We start from the raw sequence: 18,413 nt of genomic DNA, 5'->3' as shown, positions 1-18,413 counted from the left end.
TCATCTGTTCGTTATATGATTTCTACTCCGGTGGGGAGTTTCCCTTAGACAATGTGTTGGATCATGGCGATGAAGATAATAGAGTTGGGGTGCTAACTCATCCGTTTAATGCCTGATCCCACTGTGAATGGTTCATTTTGAGAGCCACTGTTATCCACAATTGTTGCAGTCATATTATCATGGAGGGTGTTCACAAATTTATCTGGGCAGCCGATTTTCAGAAGGACAGTCCACAGGACAGTGCAATTTACAGTGTCGAAGGCCTTAGTCAGGTCAATAAATGCCACATACACGGGTTGGTTTTGCTCTCTGCATTTTCCTTGCCAAGCAGTGAAAATCATATCCACTGTCCCCCTAGAACGTCAAAAACTATTTTGGGATTCAGGAAGAATATCCTTGTTTGCCAAGATCCTTGCAATAATTTTTCCAGCCACAGCTAATAAAGAGATGCCTCAGTAGTTTCCACAATCCGTTCTATCATCTTTTTAAAAAAATAAATAGATTTTTTTGCATCTCTGAAGTCTGCTGGGATCTCTTCTTTCTTCCATATTTTTTTGATGAGCTCTTGAAGTTGTTGTGTAAGTTCACTTCCACCCACTTTGAAGACTTCAGCAGGTATCCCATCAGGTCTGCTGGTGTTGTTGTTTTTCATTTGGTTAATAGCTGTACACAACTCGCCCAGATTTGGACATACTGCAAGCTCATCTCCAATTTGTTTTTGTGGGATTTGTGAGAGGACCTCAGCAGCTACGGGGAAATTGCCTTCCATTGCCGCATCAACTTTTTATTACCATTTTAGACTTACCAGATTTCTCTTATCTAAAATCTTAAAATTTTAAGAGACCACATACCAAGTGCCCAGGATCCGGATCTGCCTATGGAAGGAGGCAGGTCAAAGGTAACTTTCCCAATCCCCTTCTCTTCCCAGCTATTTCAAGGGTCAAGAGACATTTCTGAATAGGGTAGACTGTGATGTACAGGGATATAGTGTAAAACTGGGCAGATGCATCTCCTGTGAGCAGAAACTATACTTACAGAAGTTACTTCACTAACTTTCTGTTATTTCTCCCTTTCCCCATAATGCCCCACTTAGTCACTTTCCACCCCACCCCACTTCTGCAGGTTAATCTCTAGAGCCAACCCATCAAGTTTACCAGTTGCACAGATTTGCAAAAGTTGCAATGCAGACACTAAACGGTTAGTCAAATACATTGTAAAGGGAGCAACACAGTGAAATGAGAAAACCCACATGACCATAAAGGAAATATTTATTAAAATATAATCAAAGAAACTGTCAAACTTCTAACAAAAGCCAGGAGAGAGTTGAAGGGAGAAACATCTGTACAGGAAACATCATTGGAAATGCTTTTACATGCTTTATTGTTTAAGTTTCACAGTTTAGTTATTGGCTACAAAAATATATTTCTGAAACTCTGAGTCCTCTATAAAAAAAGCTGGTCAGCAACAGCAAACCTGACAAGCAGAATATACCTTAGGACAGAGTGAGCTCCTCCTGCAGATAAGCTGGGCATGACCCCGGGCACTCCTGCCTCAACGTTAGGAACAAATGTTCTTTGGGATTAAGCTCCACATTAATTCTGAAGGAAGTCTACTTCCTCCAGCATGCATAAAACTTGGAGCAAGGAGTTTCACATCTATACATGTGAGAAGGGGTCACTGAACCAATGTGTAGTGTCAGGAGAGAGACTCCACTTTAGCATTACCCTTTCTTGTGGCAACTGCTAGTCTGAACCAAAAATATACCATGATGTGCAACTGGAGCACTTTCATCAGCACCTGGCCCATCCTGCTTTCTGGGGAAAAACCCCTTGATTAGCTAAGGAGTCTCAAACCTGATCTGGATCCTCAAGCGATGCCACTCTGGCAGTTTCAAAGTTGTTTTAATTCCCAAATGTAGGTCTAGGTAATACTGGCTATCTTTGAGGGCTTAAGGCTTATACAATGTTCACCAGCATTCAGAGACTGACACAACCTTATCATTTATGTATTTCTAGTATGCCAATCAGCACGGTTTCTACAAAACAAAAGGCTCAGTGCTAGCCAGCTGGGATCTTCCCAATTTCTCTCCTTATGGAGGTTTTTACCTGATAAGTCTTTAGAGGTATTCATGTGTAAAAAATAATTTTGCTTACTAATATATGGTTGCCACTTTTAATTAAGTGTATCTTACACTACTCCCTGAAACAGGCAAGATGAACAGGCTCTGGGCAATCCCACAACTGGGGACCTTGATCAGAAAATCTTACAAACAGAATTTAGGAATTGCCAGCAGCAAGCTGAGCAAAAGACGTTGCTGATTTTCTCTGCTTGTAATACAATGTGACATTGGGGCAATAGGCATCCTATTCTCCACTGCAGGAATGCTCAACCCATGGGTTGACAGAACTTATTAGTTGGGTTGCAACAGGACAGTGAAATACATCAGTATCTCCTATCCAAGTATGAAATCTAATCAAACCTGGTATCCTGAGAATTTCAGCTTTCATTTTTTAAAGGACATTCCTGCTCTTATGGTCGTAGCCAACAGCTTGACAATGCATAACTAATGTTGAGTAAAGTACAAGAAACTAAAAGGCAGAGTGGCAGGGCACCAGAGCCCTGCAATTCCCTGCTCTTCCTCAATGGCTATTTCCTACCGTCTTTCTCACTAATCCCAATTTCTCTACAATTCCCTGCCGTTTCTGTAAAAATACCCTAAACATGATGGTCTATTGGAAGCAGAATATGCACATTTATATTATTATGAATCAGAATTTTGAGTGCTGTGTAATGGGGAGGTTGGTGGAGAATACACACAACCCTGAACTGCCCTCTGGAGTAGCACCTAATGTTATGGCTATCTGAGGCACATCAGCAATGTGTGAATGTTTTGTAGATTGGGAATTTCTCCTCAACAGATTGTGAAATGTAATACATGCAGCCCACCTCACAGCTGGCTAGTTTGCCCACTACAGAGAGCAGAGTTTTTCAAGGGGCTGGTGCAGACACAATTCTGGCCCTTGGCTCAGGCCAACAGATCAACAGCAAACAATAAGATCACATCTCCGTCTCCTCTCACAGATACATTCCTTTAGCTCTCTTTGCCCTTGTTTAGAGTTAGGTCTGAGCAATGTTAATCTTGATTAACACAGATGTGAACCTAGATTTTGGAACTGAAGGTGGGGAATGGTGCGGGCACAGGAAATTTACACAGGAGAAAGGAAGGGGTGAGGAAGTGTCTTGTCACACAGGCTACTCCCATTTTCTTTAACCCAAGTTAAAGGCCAGCATTGTGTTACATTTGCAACAACCCAAATGGCAATGCATTCCAGTTTTCAGGTTGGTTAGAGCAATTAGTATGCAGATCAAATAAAAAGCTGAAACTGTTATTTTTGCCCCAAGTTAAATTGCTTCAGAGGTGAAGGCTTCACTCAAAGGTTCCCCACATTTACTGCCACACACTTAGCACTAACATCTGTTAGCATGCCCCCCCGTGCACAGACTGCTAAAAACCCTGAGCGACCCAAGAGGTATGTGAATTTTAAACATGAAGTCATAATCATCCAAGAGATTATAAAGCTATTGTGCCTCCCCCACTACCAGAGCCTACATTACACCAAACACTTCCAACTCACATTCTAACAAAGCACACACTACAAGGGCACCATATACCATCTCACAATACAAAAGAAAGATTTTTCTTGCTCAGCGCTTCCCTCACTTTAAAGGGATTCTCTGTACACCTGTCAGTTAGCACTTGGCATTGAAGACATCCTGCCAATATTTGCAGACAGTCTTGGAAAATTGGGATGCTTGGGGACATGCTAGCCCATTATCAATGTTCAGTTGTAAGCAAGATCTAGGATGAGGTTTCTACTCCACCCAGTTCCCAGGTTGCCTGGCTGGCATTTTGTTTGGAAGAAAACAAGGGAAAGTTGAATTCTGATTACAACAAAAAAATCCTATTCTTCACCCCCAATTGTTTTCTGAGCTTAATACTTAGGCGGTTTGATTATAAGCCATAACATTTTCCTAGTCAAAGAGTTCTGTAAAGTCCAAGCAACATGACAAGGCTATCCTCCAACAATAATAAATACTTTGTTTCATTATGAACTATATGCTGTGTGGACAGTGCCAGGGAATAAGAATTTATTCACCTCATAAGAGACAATGTACAGCACTAGTTCTGCCTTTAAATCTGGTTTAAATGCCTTGGTTAAACCATACCCCTGTTGTTGTTTTTTAAAAGGCAACTGCCATAGTTTGCCACAGACCAACTATTTCTCCCCAAGAAGAATCTGTGTGGCCATCTGTAGGTTTTGAGAATGAATTCTGTTGGTTGGTTTTTTTGCAAGACAAGGACTCAATTCAGAGAAAGGGGTTGAAGTAAAGAACTTGAAAATTCAGCACGCACACACCTGGGACATTTCATACTAAACAAAAATAAGGGGGAACAATCCTGGCTTGGCCTTTGATGCGTGTTAAGAGACAGGTCAACGAGACTTAGGTCCCAAGTTAAGTTCTAGGATTTCAGCATAATCATCTTATTGTAGCAAAGTTGCACTAATAATTGTGCAAAGAGCAGGCATTTATGTAACCTGACACCTTGAGTTCTGAAACGCCTTCTGCCTCCCTATATGGAGCTGACTCCTCATTCCCTGAGCTGGGCCCAAATATCAGTTGAATCTTCCTCCCTGTAACTTCACAAGCATCTTGGCAGTCGATGCAAATTCTCTGCACGTCTTGAAACACAAATAAGATTCCAGGCAGAATTTCCAATTCACTCTGGTTCGTATAATTACTTACCCCCAGCATCCTAGGAGCAAATCACCCACCAAGCACATCAGTTAACAGCATACAGGCAGGCCAAAGCAGTAAATGCCCACAACTGAGCCAGGGCTCCCCTTCCTACCAAGCAAACCTACATGCGCACCTTCCCTCCCCATTACAGTGTACTTTGCCCCTTGTACCTGAAACTCTGCTGACCTTCAACCTAAGAAACCACCTTAAATTCACACCAGTCTTGTTCTGGAATCCTCAGTATTCTACTCAGGTACTGTTTCCCCATATATCACACAGTGGAGGCAGGGGCAAGGAAACCTGCATGTTAAAACTAAACATTACCAAGAGGGTGAAAAGTCACTGCTTCATTGCCCCAGATAAGGAAAAAGATTCACCAAAAGATTTAAACTAAATCTGATATAAAATATCTGTTTAAAGGCAAGAGCTAGAATTTGCCAACAATGAAATGCATTCTCCTGTCCGGTGCGAACAGGAAACAGTCCACAGGGATCACAATATGTCCTAAAAAAAATGGAGGCATTCCCTGCTTTCTCATGGGGGAATAAAGAGAACAGAGATGCTACTGGTCAGTGGAGATTTCTCTGTCTGGCTCCAATTTGCTTGACTCTCCCGGAGAAGGGGTATGGGGTGCAGAGTGAGACACAGAGGGAATACCGTGAGGTACAATCCCCTCTACTGGTGGCTCTGGGAGCCCTGTGGCTGCTACTCCCACTACTCCTGGAGGAAACCTGCCACAAAAAAGAAAGCACAGGGTGATTACAATCCAGGGTGAGTGTTTCCTTGAAGGTTTCACTGACATTATATAAAAGGCATTCAGAAATTAAGTAATTAAGTGAAGGTTAGTAGGAAATGGCATTACAGTAAATTCTATTACAGCTTTAACTTGGTGTTTATCAGGACACAATCCTCTGGCCACTATCCTCCGAAGCAGGTTTGTCTTAATTGCTGCAGGGGTAGAGCTACATATTAAAATCATTACAAGGGTGCCTAGCCAGTAACCCATCTGAACAAAGGTCCTGAAGCCCTCTGGCTAACCTGGGTTGGTGCTCTTTGTTCAAGAGCTACAATCTACAAAGCAATGCAGCTTTATTTCAAAGGAGTTTGCTGCCAGAAAGGTGGACAGGGAGGCTGGGTCAGTCTCACAAAGCTAGATAAATTTTCTGAATACAATCCTTTTGAGACCTGATGCATACGCAACCTGTGCAAAAAGCTATTGGTAAGAATGCATGCACATCTCACCTGTAAGCTGCAGCTCCGTTAAGCTCTGGATGCACAGCCGCAGGGTCAATACTGGACCACTGAGCTGCTAAAAGCAAGTACTCCTTATTAACACAGTTCCTCAAATGATCAGGTATGACACCTAAAACAAAGTCAAAATATACAGAGGTATATTAGATGCTAACGCCAAAGTTATTTACACCCAAATGTCACAGGGGAAAGATACCCTAACTGCTTCTCTATTTTGTATATAGGATGCAAGATAGATCCACAAATATAATATGAAAAATAAGAATGGTGTAGTGCAAGAAAAAATTGCTTGTACTTCCACAGTGTTCATGAGAAACAATTCCCTCAACTGCAGTTTCTAGGTGCACCAATGTCATTAGACATGACTGCTGTCAAGAAAATCCTCCAAGGCATCACTCCATGTTGAAACAGCACCAAACATCTCCCAAACACCAGGGTAGGAAAACAGTCTAATTCAGGCATCCCTAACCTTCAGCCCTCTAGATGTTTTGGACTACAGTTCCCATCATCCCTGACCACTGGTCCTGTTAGCTAGGGATCATGGGAGTTGTAGGCCAAAACATCTGGAGGGCCGCAGGTTGGGGATGCCAGGCCTAAGTGGTCTAAAAAGATAAAGAACTAATCCAGTGACTTAATTTTCACCTCCACCAATTAGGCAAGGAGCTCCATCACAACAATTGTATAGACCTATCCCAGTGAAACAATCTCTGAAGCAAAAGCAGAGCTACCTGTGATGGCTCTTCGGATCTCCTTAGCTGCATCCTCTCTAGATTCAATGGAGGCCTGTTCACTATACCAGGCTGTGTGAGGAGTACAGATCACGTTGGGAGCATCTTTGAGGGGTCCATTCGCAAAGCTGTGATGTAGAGAAAGGGGCATGGTTTTTTTATTTTGATCTCTGGCAGCCCTAACACTTGGAGAAGGAGAGGTGAAAACCAGTATAGGCTGGCAGCAGTACAGGGCAATAGTGGAGTTGTTACCTGAAGGGTTCTGACTCATGCACATCCAATGCTGCCCCTCTGATTCTCCCTTCCTTTAGGGCTTGAGCCAGGGCTCTCTCTTCAACCAGTCCTCCACGAGCTGTATTCACCAGAAAGCAGCCTTGGCGCATCTGCAAAAAAATAAATACAGGCTACTGTTGAGCTTGAATAACCTACTATTGAGTCCATATTACATTATTGTTAGTAAAATTTAAATGGTGCACAGTTTAAAAGGAGTATGGGACAATCAGGACAGAATAGATTTGAAGTATTTCCCTCACATACATTCTGAAATACACAATTTTCCTACTCAAAAACACACTTAGGGCTCAGCACAACATCACACAAAAAGTAACATAAATCTTCAGAAGGTGCCCAGGGATCAGGGAAAAGAGAAAAGAAGGGGACTCTAACAGCAGAAACTTGGAGGTGGGGGGATAGACATTGAAAATAGTGCCTGAGAGGTTCATCATCTGTCCATTCTTTGCACTCTCTCCTCCCTCCCCCAACCAGTCCTTTATCACCAACCAGAACAACTGCTTTCAGGTTCTGTTGGGATCCCTCTCAAGGTTTTTTAAGTAGTAGTTGAAGAGAACAGCCAACATTTGGATCATGGGGCAACAACAATTGGGGAGAACCATTACTGCAAACCCATATAACAGAAGTACAAAAATTAGAACTCAAATGAAACAAGCGTTGAGTCACTATAGTATAAAACCACACTCACTCTAAAAAGAACATTGAGTGGGCAAACCGGGAAGAACATGACATTAAAAGAATCTAGAGTTGTTTGAAACAGTTCAGTGCTGTCACTGTTCTTTGCTTACTCAGCACTGCCAGTTACAGAGTTTATTATATATAGACTGAAGCCAAACATTTGTTACAGGCAGTTTCTAATCACAGAATCAATCTATTCACAACAAAAGAAGCCACGCTCAGCAGAAATGCAAGCACCAGATCCACACATTTCTAGCTTTCATGAAACCACCCTACAGCAGCAACTTATACTCCTAGCACAATGCAATGTTGCACCTGTTTAATGGCAAAGTCATTGATGAGGTGATGATTATGTTCGTTGAGGCTGCAGTGCAATGTGATGCAGTCACTGTGCATGAGCAGATCCTGCAGGGTGCTCATCCGCTGTAACCCCAGGGAACGCTCCACTCCATGAGGCAGATATGGATCGTAGAAAATCACATTGAAGCCAAAGGGTTTCGCTCGCAGAGCAACTGCTTGCCCAACTCGACCTTGAAAAAATGAACACATATTCACCTGAATAACAGCGCAACACATTCTTCCCAAAGAGCTAAGTCATTGGGAAGAGACTTGGAATGACCTAGGAAACACTATACTCTTTTTTTAGGGCTAGGGAGAAGGGGAGGGAAGACTGGTGGTGGGCGCTGAGGTCTTCTGTGTATTCTCCCCAAGGAAACAGACCCCACATATATGCAACAGCTGTGATCAATGGACTAGTTGAGGTTCTTTGCAAGCGCTGCTGAGAGATTCCGAATAAGACCTGCAGAAAGCAACTGAAGCTTCAATTTTACCTGATTGTTCACAATACTAGTCTTCCCTAACTTGGAGCCTTCCATGTTTCGGACTGCAATTCCCACCAGCCCCAGCCAGCATGGGTAATAGTCACGAATGTTGGGAGTTATAGGCCAAAACACTTGGACAGCCCCAAATTGGGGAGGGCTGCTCTACCAGATGAACTACTGGCCTAACTAAATATAAGGCAGATACCAATACCACCCCAAATCTATCAGTGGGAACCTCCCATTTGCACTAGGAGCAACAAAGTTGAACCACACAACCAACAAGGCAGAAAGGGTGAATGAGCAGGAGCGTCATTCAACATGTGACACCCATTTCTGCAAACTTTCAATTTAACGATTAGGTAAGTCTCTCCACATCTAGTAAATTTTCCATACAGGTAACTCCCCATTTACACAGGGGTTATGTTCCAGACTTCCATGCATGTCAGTGAAACACGTGTAAATGGGGAGCACCCTGGAGAGTCCTAGGGCCTTGTGAGGAGACCCACCCCAAGGCCCGAAGAGGACATATGTAAAGAAGCAGTCAAGGATGTTTTGGGCTTAGACATTCCCTCCTCACCTCACCTCCTGTCTTTTGCCTCTCCGATCCTGGTTTGCAGTAGAAGCACAAACCATAGCAATGGTTTGCCTCAAGCTATGAAAAGAGGGAGAGAGCTGCCACACTGCAAGGCTCCTTCACTACAGAAGAGGGACTGTGAGCAACATCATGGGAGGGATGACTCTAGGACCAAGGTGAAACTGTAAAGCTCCCTTGTTATTTTTGCTATTGGATGCTTGATGTTGTTTATGTAATCTGGATATATTAATAGTACTGAAAAGTTTATTAGCTGTTGCTATTATTTATTAAATTTGTATACTGCCCTTCATCCAGATCACAGGGTGGTTGACAACATTATTAATAATTATATTATATTATATTTTTTATACCCCGCCCATCTGGGTGGCTTACAGCATATCTAAAAACATAATAAAAATATCAAAGCAATAAAAACCTCCCAATACAGGGCCGCCTTCAGATGTTTTCTAAAAGTTACGTAATTCTTTATCTCCTTGACATCTGAAGGGAGGGCGTTCCACAGGGAGGGCACCACTACCGAGAATACTACAAAATGAGAACACAAAATACAGAATAATGCCATGCCTCCCACAAAAACATTTAAAGGCCATAAGGCCTAGTTATAGAGAAACATTTTCACCTGGCGCCTGAAGATATGTAATGAAGTCACCAGGCAAGCTTCCCTGGGGAAAGAATTCCACAACAGAGGAGCCACTGCAAAAAAGGTCCATTCTTGGGTTGCCACCCTCTCATAGAGGAGGCACACAAAGATGATGATGATCAGATTATTATATTTGCTACTGTATTGTTTTGCTATGTTATTATGAAATAGTTTTTGCACTCTTTGCTTTTGAAATGCATTCCTGTTTTCCTTGTTGCAAGCCATTTGGAGCATTATTTTTTGTGGAAAGGCAGTATACAAATGAATAAATGAATGTCTGATCATATAACTCTGAACAGTTTGGTCTAAACTATGTCTGTATCTCTAGGAGCAGCCAATTTCTTACCAAGGCCAATGATGCCCAATGTCTCCCCACGGATACGCACAGCACCTCCAGCCACCTCTCTGATCTGCTCCATACTTGAGGCTCTGTTTCCTTCTCGCATGGCCTGGTGGAGCCAAGTAACCCGACGATAAAGGTTTAGAATGTGGCAAAGGGTAGAATCAGCTGTCTCTTCCACAGAAGAAGAAGGGACGTTGCACACTGCAATGCCTGAGGAAATAGGAAGAAGAGGCTAGTACAATTCCCAAACAATCTCAATACAGATGAAGAAAAGAAGGGATTCCCCAACACTCCAGAGCTACAAACAAAGCAATATATTTGATACTGACACGAGCACATTGTCCAACATTTTAACATACAGCAAAATCCTGTTCCCACTATCAACACCATGATAATTTTGGGGACAGGAAAACTCTCTGTCACAATCAGGCAGTTGGATGAAGGAGAGAAGAAGCTGCATTGCACCAAATCAGGTAAGTAGGCTATCTAATTTAGTCCTGTTTTTATCTGATATTAGCTGTCCAACTTCTGAGGCAGAGGTTCTCCCCAGCCCTGCTACCTAAAAGATATTAAACGGTATATATCAGTGACTAAACCTGAGAGAACCTCCTATTCACAACACATGTCACTTACTATTTAGCTATGATCTATCCACAAGGGACTCGATTATATACCACATTTTTCCGTGTATAAGACTAGGTTTTTTTCCTAAAAAATAATCTCAAAAATTTGGGGGCGTCTTATACACAGATACCCCCCATTTTCTTAAACCGGAGTCCCCAAAAATAGGGGCCATCTTATACATGGGGGAGTCTTATAGATGGAAAAATACGGTAATTTTTTCCTTGAAAATACTTGTCCTTGTGGAAATCATAGCTCAGGAGATGCTATAGTCTAAAAGCGCAACAATACTCAGTTTGGCATTAAATTTCAACACTTCAAGACTATACAGGCAGACCACCACCAAAACTCAAGAGAATTTAGGTTATTCAGTATGACAAGAGTTTAAGGCTAGGACTGCAGAATCTATAGGAACTCCATTAGATGGCTCTCACACAGGTGTTGAGATCAGTAGCAGAACACTTGCTGCTTTTAAGCTAGACGTATACCTAGAGTTTAATTTGCAAACTATGCTATACTTTTGTATTGTGTTTGCTTAATTAGTACCGTATTTTTTGCCCCATAGGATGCACTTTTTCCCCTCCAAAAATGAAGGGGAAATGTGTGTGCGTCCTATGGGGCAAATGCAGGCATTCGCTGAAGCCTGGAGAGTGAGAGGGGTCAGTGTGCACCGACCCCTCTAGTTCTCCATGCTTCGCGCAGATCTCCGCAAGGCGCGGGAGCCCAGCGCTGGGCTCCCGCGGCTTGCGGAGAGTTGCCTGCATGCTGAAGGCTGGGCGCGCTGAGCTCAGAGCGGCCAGACTTTGCGCGGCTCTCCGCAAGGTGCGGGAGCCCGGCGCCGGGCTCCCACGGCTTGCGGAGAGTTGCCTGTTCTGGGGGCTGGGGTCAGGGGAAGCTCGGGCTTCCCCCGCCCCAGCCCAGCACCTGGGGGGGGGGGAATAAAAAAATTTCCCTTTATTTCCCCCCCAAAAAACTAGGTGCGCCTTATGGGACGGTGCGTCCTATAGGGCGAAAAATACGGTAATTAGGTGTCATGGACTTTGAAGACGCTTGAACTCAGGACGAAAGGGATAAACGTGCTAAGAGGAAGGCACATTTGGCAAACTCTCACCGTGATCAACTCCCATCCAGAAACCTATGTCCTCACTGTGAAAGGATGTGTGGATCCAGAATTGGCCTCCACAGTCACTTATGGACTCACTGTTAAGACCGTGTTCATGGAAGACAATCTTACTTGGCTACGAGTGATTGCCAAAGAAAGAAGAAGTTTACTTATTAAAATGGTTTACATCTTGAACCAAAGCATCCTTGTGTGAAAAAAAGGCCCACTGAAATAAGTAAATTATCTCCACATAAATCGGCTTAGGACCAGAAAATTAGAAAATTACAGCCTTAGCCAACATAGCAACCAGAACATTAGCAGCCTGCAAAAACTGTTGCTCAAAGCAAACACAAATACTATGTTGTTAGTGCATGTCCTCATAGGTCTGCCACTACATGCAACAAGTAGCTATTTAACAGCTTACATTTTATAAAATTCCTAAAATAGTTCTAATCCATAATAGGCCTAACTTATAGGGGAGAGCAAATGTATTAAAATAAAACAGTGGCACGCTTTGCAAATTTCTCTCTCTCTGCAATAGTGAGCACTTCATCGCTTCTTAGGAGTTTATGATTTTGGCTAGCCCCCAATTTAGACCCAGGAAACTGAACACAAAGAGGCAGTGCACATGTTTTCACTCTATGTATTCATTTATTTTTTAGAAAATATTGCACTGGGATCACCATACCTAATTCTGCAGCTGACTTGATATCCACATTGTCATAGCCACTGCCAATTCGCACAATGACCCGGAGAGCTTTGAACTTCTCCAGGTCCTGGCGCGACAAGGTAATGGTGTGGTACATCAGAGCCCCAACAGCTTCATTTAGCACCTATGGGAAGACAGAACAACAGAATAATGCTTGCTCCACAGCATTAGAACTAGTCAGATCAGGATTCTGCAAACCCACTTACTTGATTGCCAGCAGCAATGCCCCTCCCTGCCCCACCCCACACACCCAGCATAAGGATCCTTTCCCCTAAGTTCTGTGAAGCAGTGGTTTTTGCAGAAGGCACAAGCAGCATCTCAGTGCTTTTACAGAAGAAGAGAAACCACTCACTTTCCCTCAATTTGTCTTGAGTTCTCACAGTGAATTCAAGGGAGGAGTTGTTTCTCTCCCTCCCCCATGGCGTTCTGCAGTAGACAGAAACAGCAAGCCATAGAGTGTGGCTTCTGCACAAGCTCAGTGTGAAGTCTAAGAAAATGCATCACCCTCCCACAAATTCTCTGCTAAATTCTTTGCAAATTCATTGGGCTTCTGCAGAATTTGGGGGGAGGGGGTTGGAAGCAACTACAAATAGTAGCCAGTTATCAAAGCAATAACAAAATGATAGATATTCTTGTTTAAGTGTGTTTACCTTTTCATGGATTTCCTGAGTTGACTGTGCATCACAGAAAGCCACTGTGGCAACATCCTTCAGGATGGGCATCTCTACAGTGCAATCTCGGCCATCCAGGAGGGCAACCAGCGGACGGGCTTGCATTGGGCCATTACCAATAGGAGGCCTTATACCTACAGGGAAAAAGCATCTTAATGAGCTGCAAATGTGAGCATGACAAGATTCTTATGTCAGTCCTAAGCAAACATCACCAAGAATTCGTAGTGAAAACAAATGTAAGGGTTGGGAGGAATCAGAGAAGAGTCATAGCTCAGTGCTAAAGCACATGCTTTGCATGCAGAAGGTCACAGACTCAATCCCAAATATTTCCAGAACTGAAAAACACACCTGTCTAAAACCCTAGAGAGCTGCTGCCAACCACTGTAGACATTATAAAGCTAGTATGCCAGTGGTCTGATCTGGCACAGGCAGCTTTCTGTGTTGCTTTTCTTACATGCAAAGGCTCCCATGAATCACTTGTGTCATACCAGCATGCAAACATTGCCTGAATTCACGATGCATGCAACAGTGCCCGGAGATACTTGCAAACTATGTAACCAGTTCTGAAGTTTGGCTATTCACAGACCTTTTATAAAGTCAATTATCATATAATAGATACTGATAACTCGTTCACAAAAGTATGCAATTTGGGAGTTATCTGTAGAAAAAATAAAATTAGAAGAGCTCTATTTTTCACAAGTTACTTTGAAGGAAATAGGTCTAAAAGCAATCTGAGAGGAGTGTGGAGAAAAGGCAAACAGCTTTTCTTGAACAGAAGCAGTGTCTCTAGGTAACCTATACAAAGTGATGACAACCCACAAAAATGACGCTTTGTATTTTGTGCTCATTTCAGGAAGCATGCAGTTGTTTGAAACATGCAAACCTAAAACCATGGTTTCAAAGTTTAGTCTGAAACAAACCATAGTTAACCACAGTTTGTCTGTTAGGATGGCACAAGCTGTGGCTAAGCTTCCAGTCCAGAGATAGAAAAGTGTATCTGCTTGTTCTGGTGAACAGAGGAAGCCTCAGGCTCATCTTGCTATTCACAGGGATAATGATAATCAAGCCTTACAAAGGAGTAAATTCAATAGAGAGACATTGCCAAACACCATGCACAGAATCATGCTGCAGTACAAAGCAAGGACAGTTTATCTAACCGAGATCAAACTTCAACCATGCATGCAACTAGTTGAAGGGAAGGGAACTGACAATATGTTGTGAGGGTGAATCCAAAAACCTTTTGAAAAACTGGACCCACCCTCCCTAGTTAAGACATTGTGTGTATATGTGTGTGTCCAGGGTATGGAGACAGCACAGTTGATGCCTGAGTCTAGTCAGTAAAAATCTAAGATAATGAAGGAGTGAGTGAAGAGCTAAGCACTCTGCTTTGATAAATCACAATATAATCAGGAAAGGAGGAACAAAGGAGACATTTGCACTTGCATCAGCATCTTCTCATGTCTCTTTAGGATGCTACACAGATACAGGATTATTTGTGCAATAGTGTTAGGCCACGGGGCATTATACACATAGTGTCACCTAAGAATGGTCCAGCTCACACATTAAAGCATCCTGATAAGAAACCATTGTCAGGCAATTAAAGGAATTAGTCACAAGATGAGGCAACCACTGCATAAGAATTAAGAAAGCATAATGTCAAATAACAGCTGAGCCAGCAACACAACCCGTTTCTTCGCAATTCTCTTTACTTTCAAGTAACCACACATCTGCTGCGGAACAGATGAAGTTCCTTACTCTCTTTTCTAACTTTACTTTAGAACAGTCTTGCAGATGGCCTCTTGACTCAGGGAAAGAACAATACCTTCCAGCCTCACTACTTAGATCAGACTGGGTTACTTTGGCAAGCAGACAAGCTGAAAATTTATATGGAAGTCTGGAGAAGTGGGCGGTGGCTCCAGAGACCACATTAACAGTACTCCAATTAAGAAAAAAGGGGCAATGACAAAGAGTCTTAAAAGGGGGCTGTGAATAATGGAGTGATTCCAGACTTAGTCTAACTTAAGTCCGATTGAATAAATGAGACTTCACTTCAACTAACCTAATCCAGCTCCAATACAATGTTCTGTACTTTTCAGTTAGACTAGCCCCCCAATTTCCCACACAATGCGAGAAGACTCAGGAAGCACCTGTCAGAAGCATCAACGGTTTACTTGGGAGAGGTTTACTTGGACTCTCCCATCAGGCACAACCCAGCTGCCAGAGCTTCTAACGACCTACCACCACAGCACAGCTTTTGCCAGATTCTGCCAAGATAAAAGCTGTCAATCTCTTCTGCTCCACTCTGAAACATTAGACAGCTGTTTCCACACCCTGCTTTTATGGAATTACTTTGTCTGAAAATTCAAGATACACTATGTCACCTTTTAGTTCCATTTCTCCCACAAATTTGAATCCACTTTACTCCTAGTCTAGCACACCATGGGAGTAGAACTGCTATTAGTAGTAGTGGTAGTAGTATCCCATCTTTTTCCCAGACAGGAACTCAAAGTGGCTTATGTAAATTAACACAGATAAACTATAAAAGCTAAAAACATATAAAGGGCAATTGTTAAAAAGCAATTAAGCTTTAATAGGATTAAAACATTATAAGAAACAAATCTATTAAAATGCAGATAATAAAAACAGCAGTACTTTATTAAGAGCCCTTTCGGTTTCTGGTCCCGAACTTGTTAAGAGTTCATGACCAGAAAAGCAAAGCCCCCGTTCTCTTGGCCTTGGCTCTTTCTCCCATCTACAATACAGGGATAATACTGTTGGGCTACCTGATCAGAACACCGTTAAGATTTATTGAGGCGGGAGCATGTGTAGCCACCTGAATGTGTAGCAAGACCGGAAACGGGATGTGGCTGCCTTGCTCATGGCTCCCTAAAGTGCAGGGAGGCATTTGCACTTGGGCTAATCCTGCTCGTGTACACCTTCAGTATCTGGACGGATCTGGCAAGGCTACCAGGATCTAAGCTTTGAATGGCGAAAGGGCCGCCACGTCCAAGACCCCAATAATAGAAAGGGGCGTGAGGAGCGCGAATAAACCCTCCGCCTGAAGTCGCCTGTCACTGCGGCGGAAGGGCGACGAGATCCTCCGCCGCTTGGCAGCAAGGAAGGCGCTCGCCCGCTCGCCCCGGGGCCAGGCCCCTTCCCCTTCCCCGCCGCCGCCGCCCAGCGAACGCCTCCCGCCCTCCGCCCAGGGCGTTACCTTCGCAAATGCGGTCGAGCCTCTGGCGCTTCACTTTGTGCCTGTCCATGGGACACACCGAGACAGGCCCGCGCGACTCTGAGCCCGGGAGAGGCGGGCGCTAGGGAGGCGCAAGTTCGGGGACCGGAGGCGGCGGCGGCGGCGGCCTCGCCCCCGCCCAAAGACTCGCAGAGGCGGCGGCGAGCAGCCCGCCTACAGCCGGAGGAGACAAGGGCGGGGAGGAAAGGCCAGGCCAGCTCAGCGGATGCGCTCCGGGCGCCGTCCTCCTGCCTCTCGCCTGCCGCGGCCCTCCCCCCACCGCACGTCGCTCGCCACCGGCCTCCAAAAGGGAAGCGGAAGGCCTCGGCTGGGTCCGCGAAGGGCAAGATCCCCGTCGAAGCCGGAGCGCAACGGGCTGCGCAGCCATAGAGTAGCGCGCCCAGAGCGGCCCCCGGAAACCAATGATCACTTCCGGTCCTCTGGGCTCTCCCGCGGCGCCGGCCACAGTCCTGTCGAGCCAGGCGCAAGACTGGAGCAGCCGAGATTCAGGGGCGGCGAGGCAGAAAAATTTAAAAGTAAAAGCGAGGCGTGGTTAAAGGTTCTGGTTGCGGCAGTACGTACTTTGAAGCAGTGATACAAGGATGTGTTTCCCTCACCCTCTTTAGGAGCCTTGTGCAAAGCCGAAATTCCTGAGGTGCAGCACTGAGAAAAGCTCCCGTTGGGTTTGTTTTAGCTATAAAGAACCACCACAGCTATAGCAGTTTATTATTAGGTGTGTTCACTTCCCGCCTTTCTTCAAGCTACGGTATATGTAGCATGAAAACATTAGCCAGGTCACCAGTGCTCATAAAGGGTACCATACAGGAATTCAAACAAAAACAGTCCCAGCACAATAAAGCTATGGCAGTGGGCATTTTGTTGAAATTCTGCTTATGTAGCCTTAAGTTTCCCATCCTGAAGCTCGGCTCCATATATTCTAATAAAATCTTTTTTGTCCCAATGAAGCCTCCAAAGGGGTGCCAGTTTGCACACACACATGTGCGGGGGGGGGGGGCACCAAACTGGGTCTTTGACCCAGGTGAAATAAAGCCTAGTTCTGCCCCTGTCCAAAAGCTGTTTTAAAAAAATATTAGTCTCGCTTTTTGCGGTCTCTCAAAATAACTTACATAAAAAGTGTATGCGTCTGTGTGTAAAACCTTCCCTTCACTATAAAACATGAATCCAGTCTCAGCTGTTCAATAGTTCCCTTTTCTCTATACACTTTCCCTTTAGGCATGTTTTCCAGTTACTCACATATGGTCTGCTTTTCCAACAGTCAGGCAAAACATACAATCTTTACAGTGTAAGAAATTTTGATTCTGCTAGGATAGCATTACTTGAATTGAGACAAGTCCAAGATACAGACTGTCTCACCAGAGTGGTGCATGCTCTAGTTATCTCCCACTTGGATTACTGCAATGTGCTCTACATGGGGCTACCTTTGAAAGTGACCTGGAAACTACAACTAATCCAGAATGTGACAGCTAGACTGGTGACTGGGAGTGGCTGCCGAGACCATATTACACCGGTCCTGAAAGACCTACATTGGCTCCCAGTACGCTTCCAAGCACAACTCAAGTGTTGGTGCTGACCTTTCAAGCCCTAAATGGCCTCGGCCCAGTATACCTGAAGGAGCATCTCCACCCCCATCGATCAGCCCAGACACTGAGGTTCAGCTCCAAAGGCCTTCTGGCGGTTCCCTTACTGCGAGAAGTGAGGTTACAGGAAAACAGACAGAGGGCCTTCTTGGTAGTGGCACCTGCCCTGTGGAACCCCCTCCCATCCAATGTCAAGGAAATAAACAACTATCTGACTTTTAGAAGACATCTGAAGGCAGCCCTCTTTAGGGAAGTTTTTAATGTTTGAAGTTTTATTCTGTTTTTGGTGTTCTGTTGGAAGCCACCCAGAGTGGCTAGGGAAAGCCAGCCAGA

The 18,413-nt window shown here is 44.2% G+C and overlaps 2 protein-coding genes across 4 annotated transcripts in view; one reads left to right on the top strand and one right to left on the bottom strand.

Annotated features, from left to right (window-relative positions):
- The window catches only part of CDC25C (cell division cycle 25C), a 391,961-nt gene that overhangs the window by 318,189 nt on the left and 55,359 nt on the right, over positions 1–18,413 (top strand). The window lies entirely within an intron of this gene.
- On the bottom strand, positions 1,251–16,873 carry LOC308466448 (C-terminal-binding protein 2-like). Of its 2 annotated transcripts, none has more exons than XM_080987242.1 (9): positions 16,465–16,873; positions 13,230–13,384; positions 12,559–12,703; positions 10,151–10,357; positions 8,064–8,278; positions 7,032–7,162; positions 6,780–6,907; positions 6,043–6,163; positions 1,251–5,531 (listed from the first exon to the last, which is right to left on the bottom strand). In XM_080987242.1, exons 1-9 carry the CDS (start codon positions 16,511–16,513, stop codon positions 5,363–5,365), a joined length of 1,320 nt encoding a protein of 439 aa, XP_080843368.1. In that variant the 5' UTR covers positions 16,514–16,873; the 3' UTR covers positions 1,251–5,362. The 2 variants fall into 2 exon arrangements, with proteins under 2 accessions (XP_080843368.1, XP_080843369.1); XM_080987243.1 differs by lacking the exon at positions 16,465–16,873 and adding an exon at positions 15,489–15,733.

The sequence above is a fragment of the Podarcis pityusensis genome, assembly GCF_964106645.2.
Source record: "Podarcis pityusensis genome assembly, chromosome: 2".
Classification (NCBI taxonomy): domain Eukaryota; kingdom Metazoa; phylum Chordata; class Lepidosauria; order Squamata; family Lacertidae; genus Podarcis; species Podarcis pityusensis.
Note: the sequence above shows the minus strand (reverse complement) of the source record. Positions and strands in the feature narration are given on the sequence as shown.

Excerpts from the sequence above, each read along its gene's own strand:
- LOC308466448 (XM_080987243.1), bottom strand. The coding sequence starts at position 15,561 with ATGTTTCAGAGTGGAGCAGAAGAGATTGACAGCTTTTATCTTGGCAGA. Across the intron at positions 6,164-6,779 it reads GATCCGAAGAGCCATCACAG|GTGTCATACCTGATCATTTG; the intron begins GTAGCTCTGCTT and ends ACTTTGTTTTAG. Across the intron at positions 5,532-6,042 it reads AACGGAGCTGCAGCTTACAG|GTTTCCTCCAGGAGTAGTGG; the intron begins GTGAGATGTGCA and ends TTTTTGTGGCAG.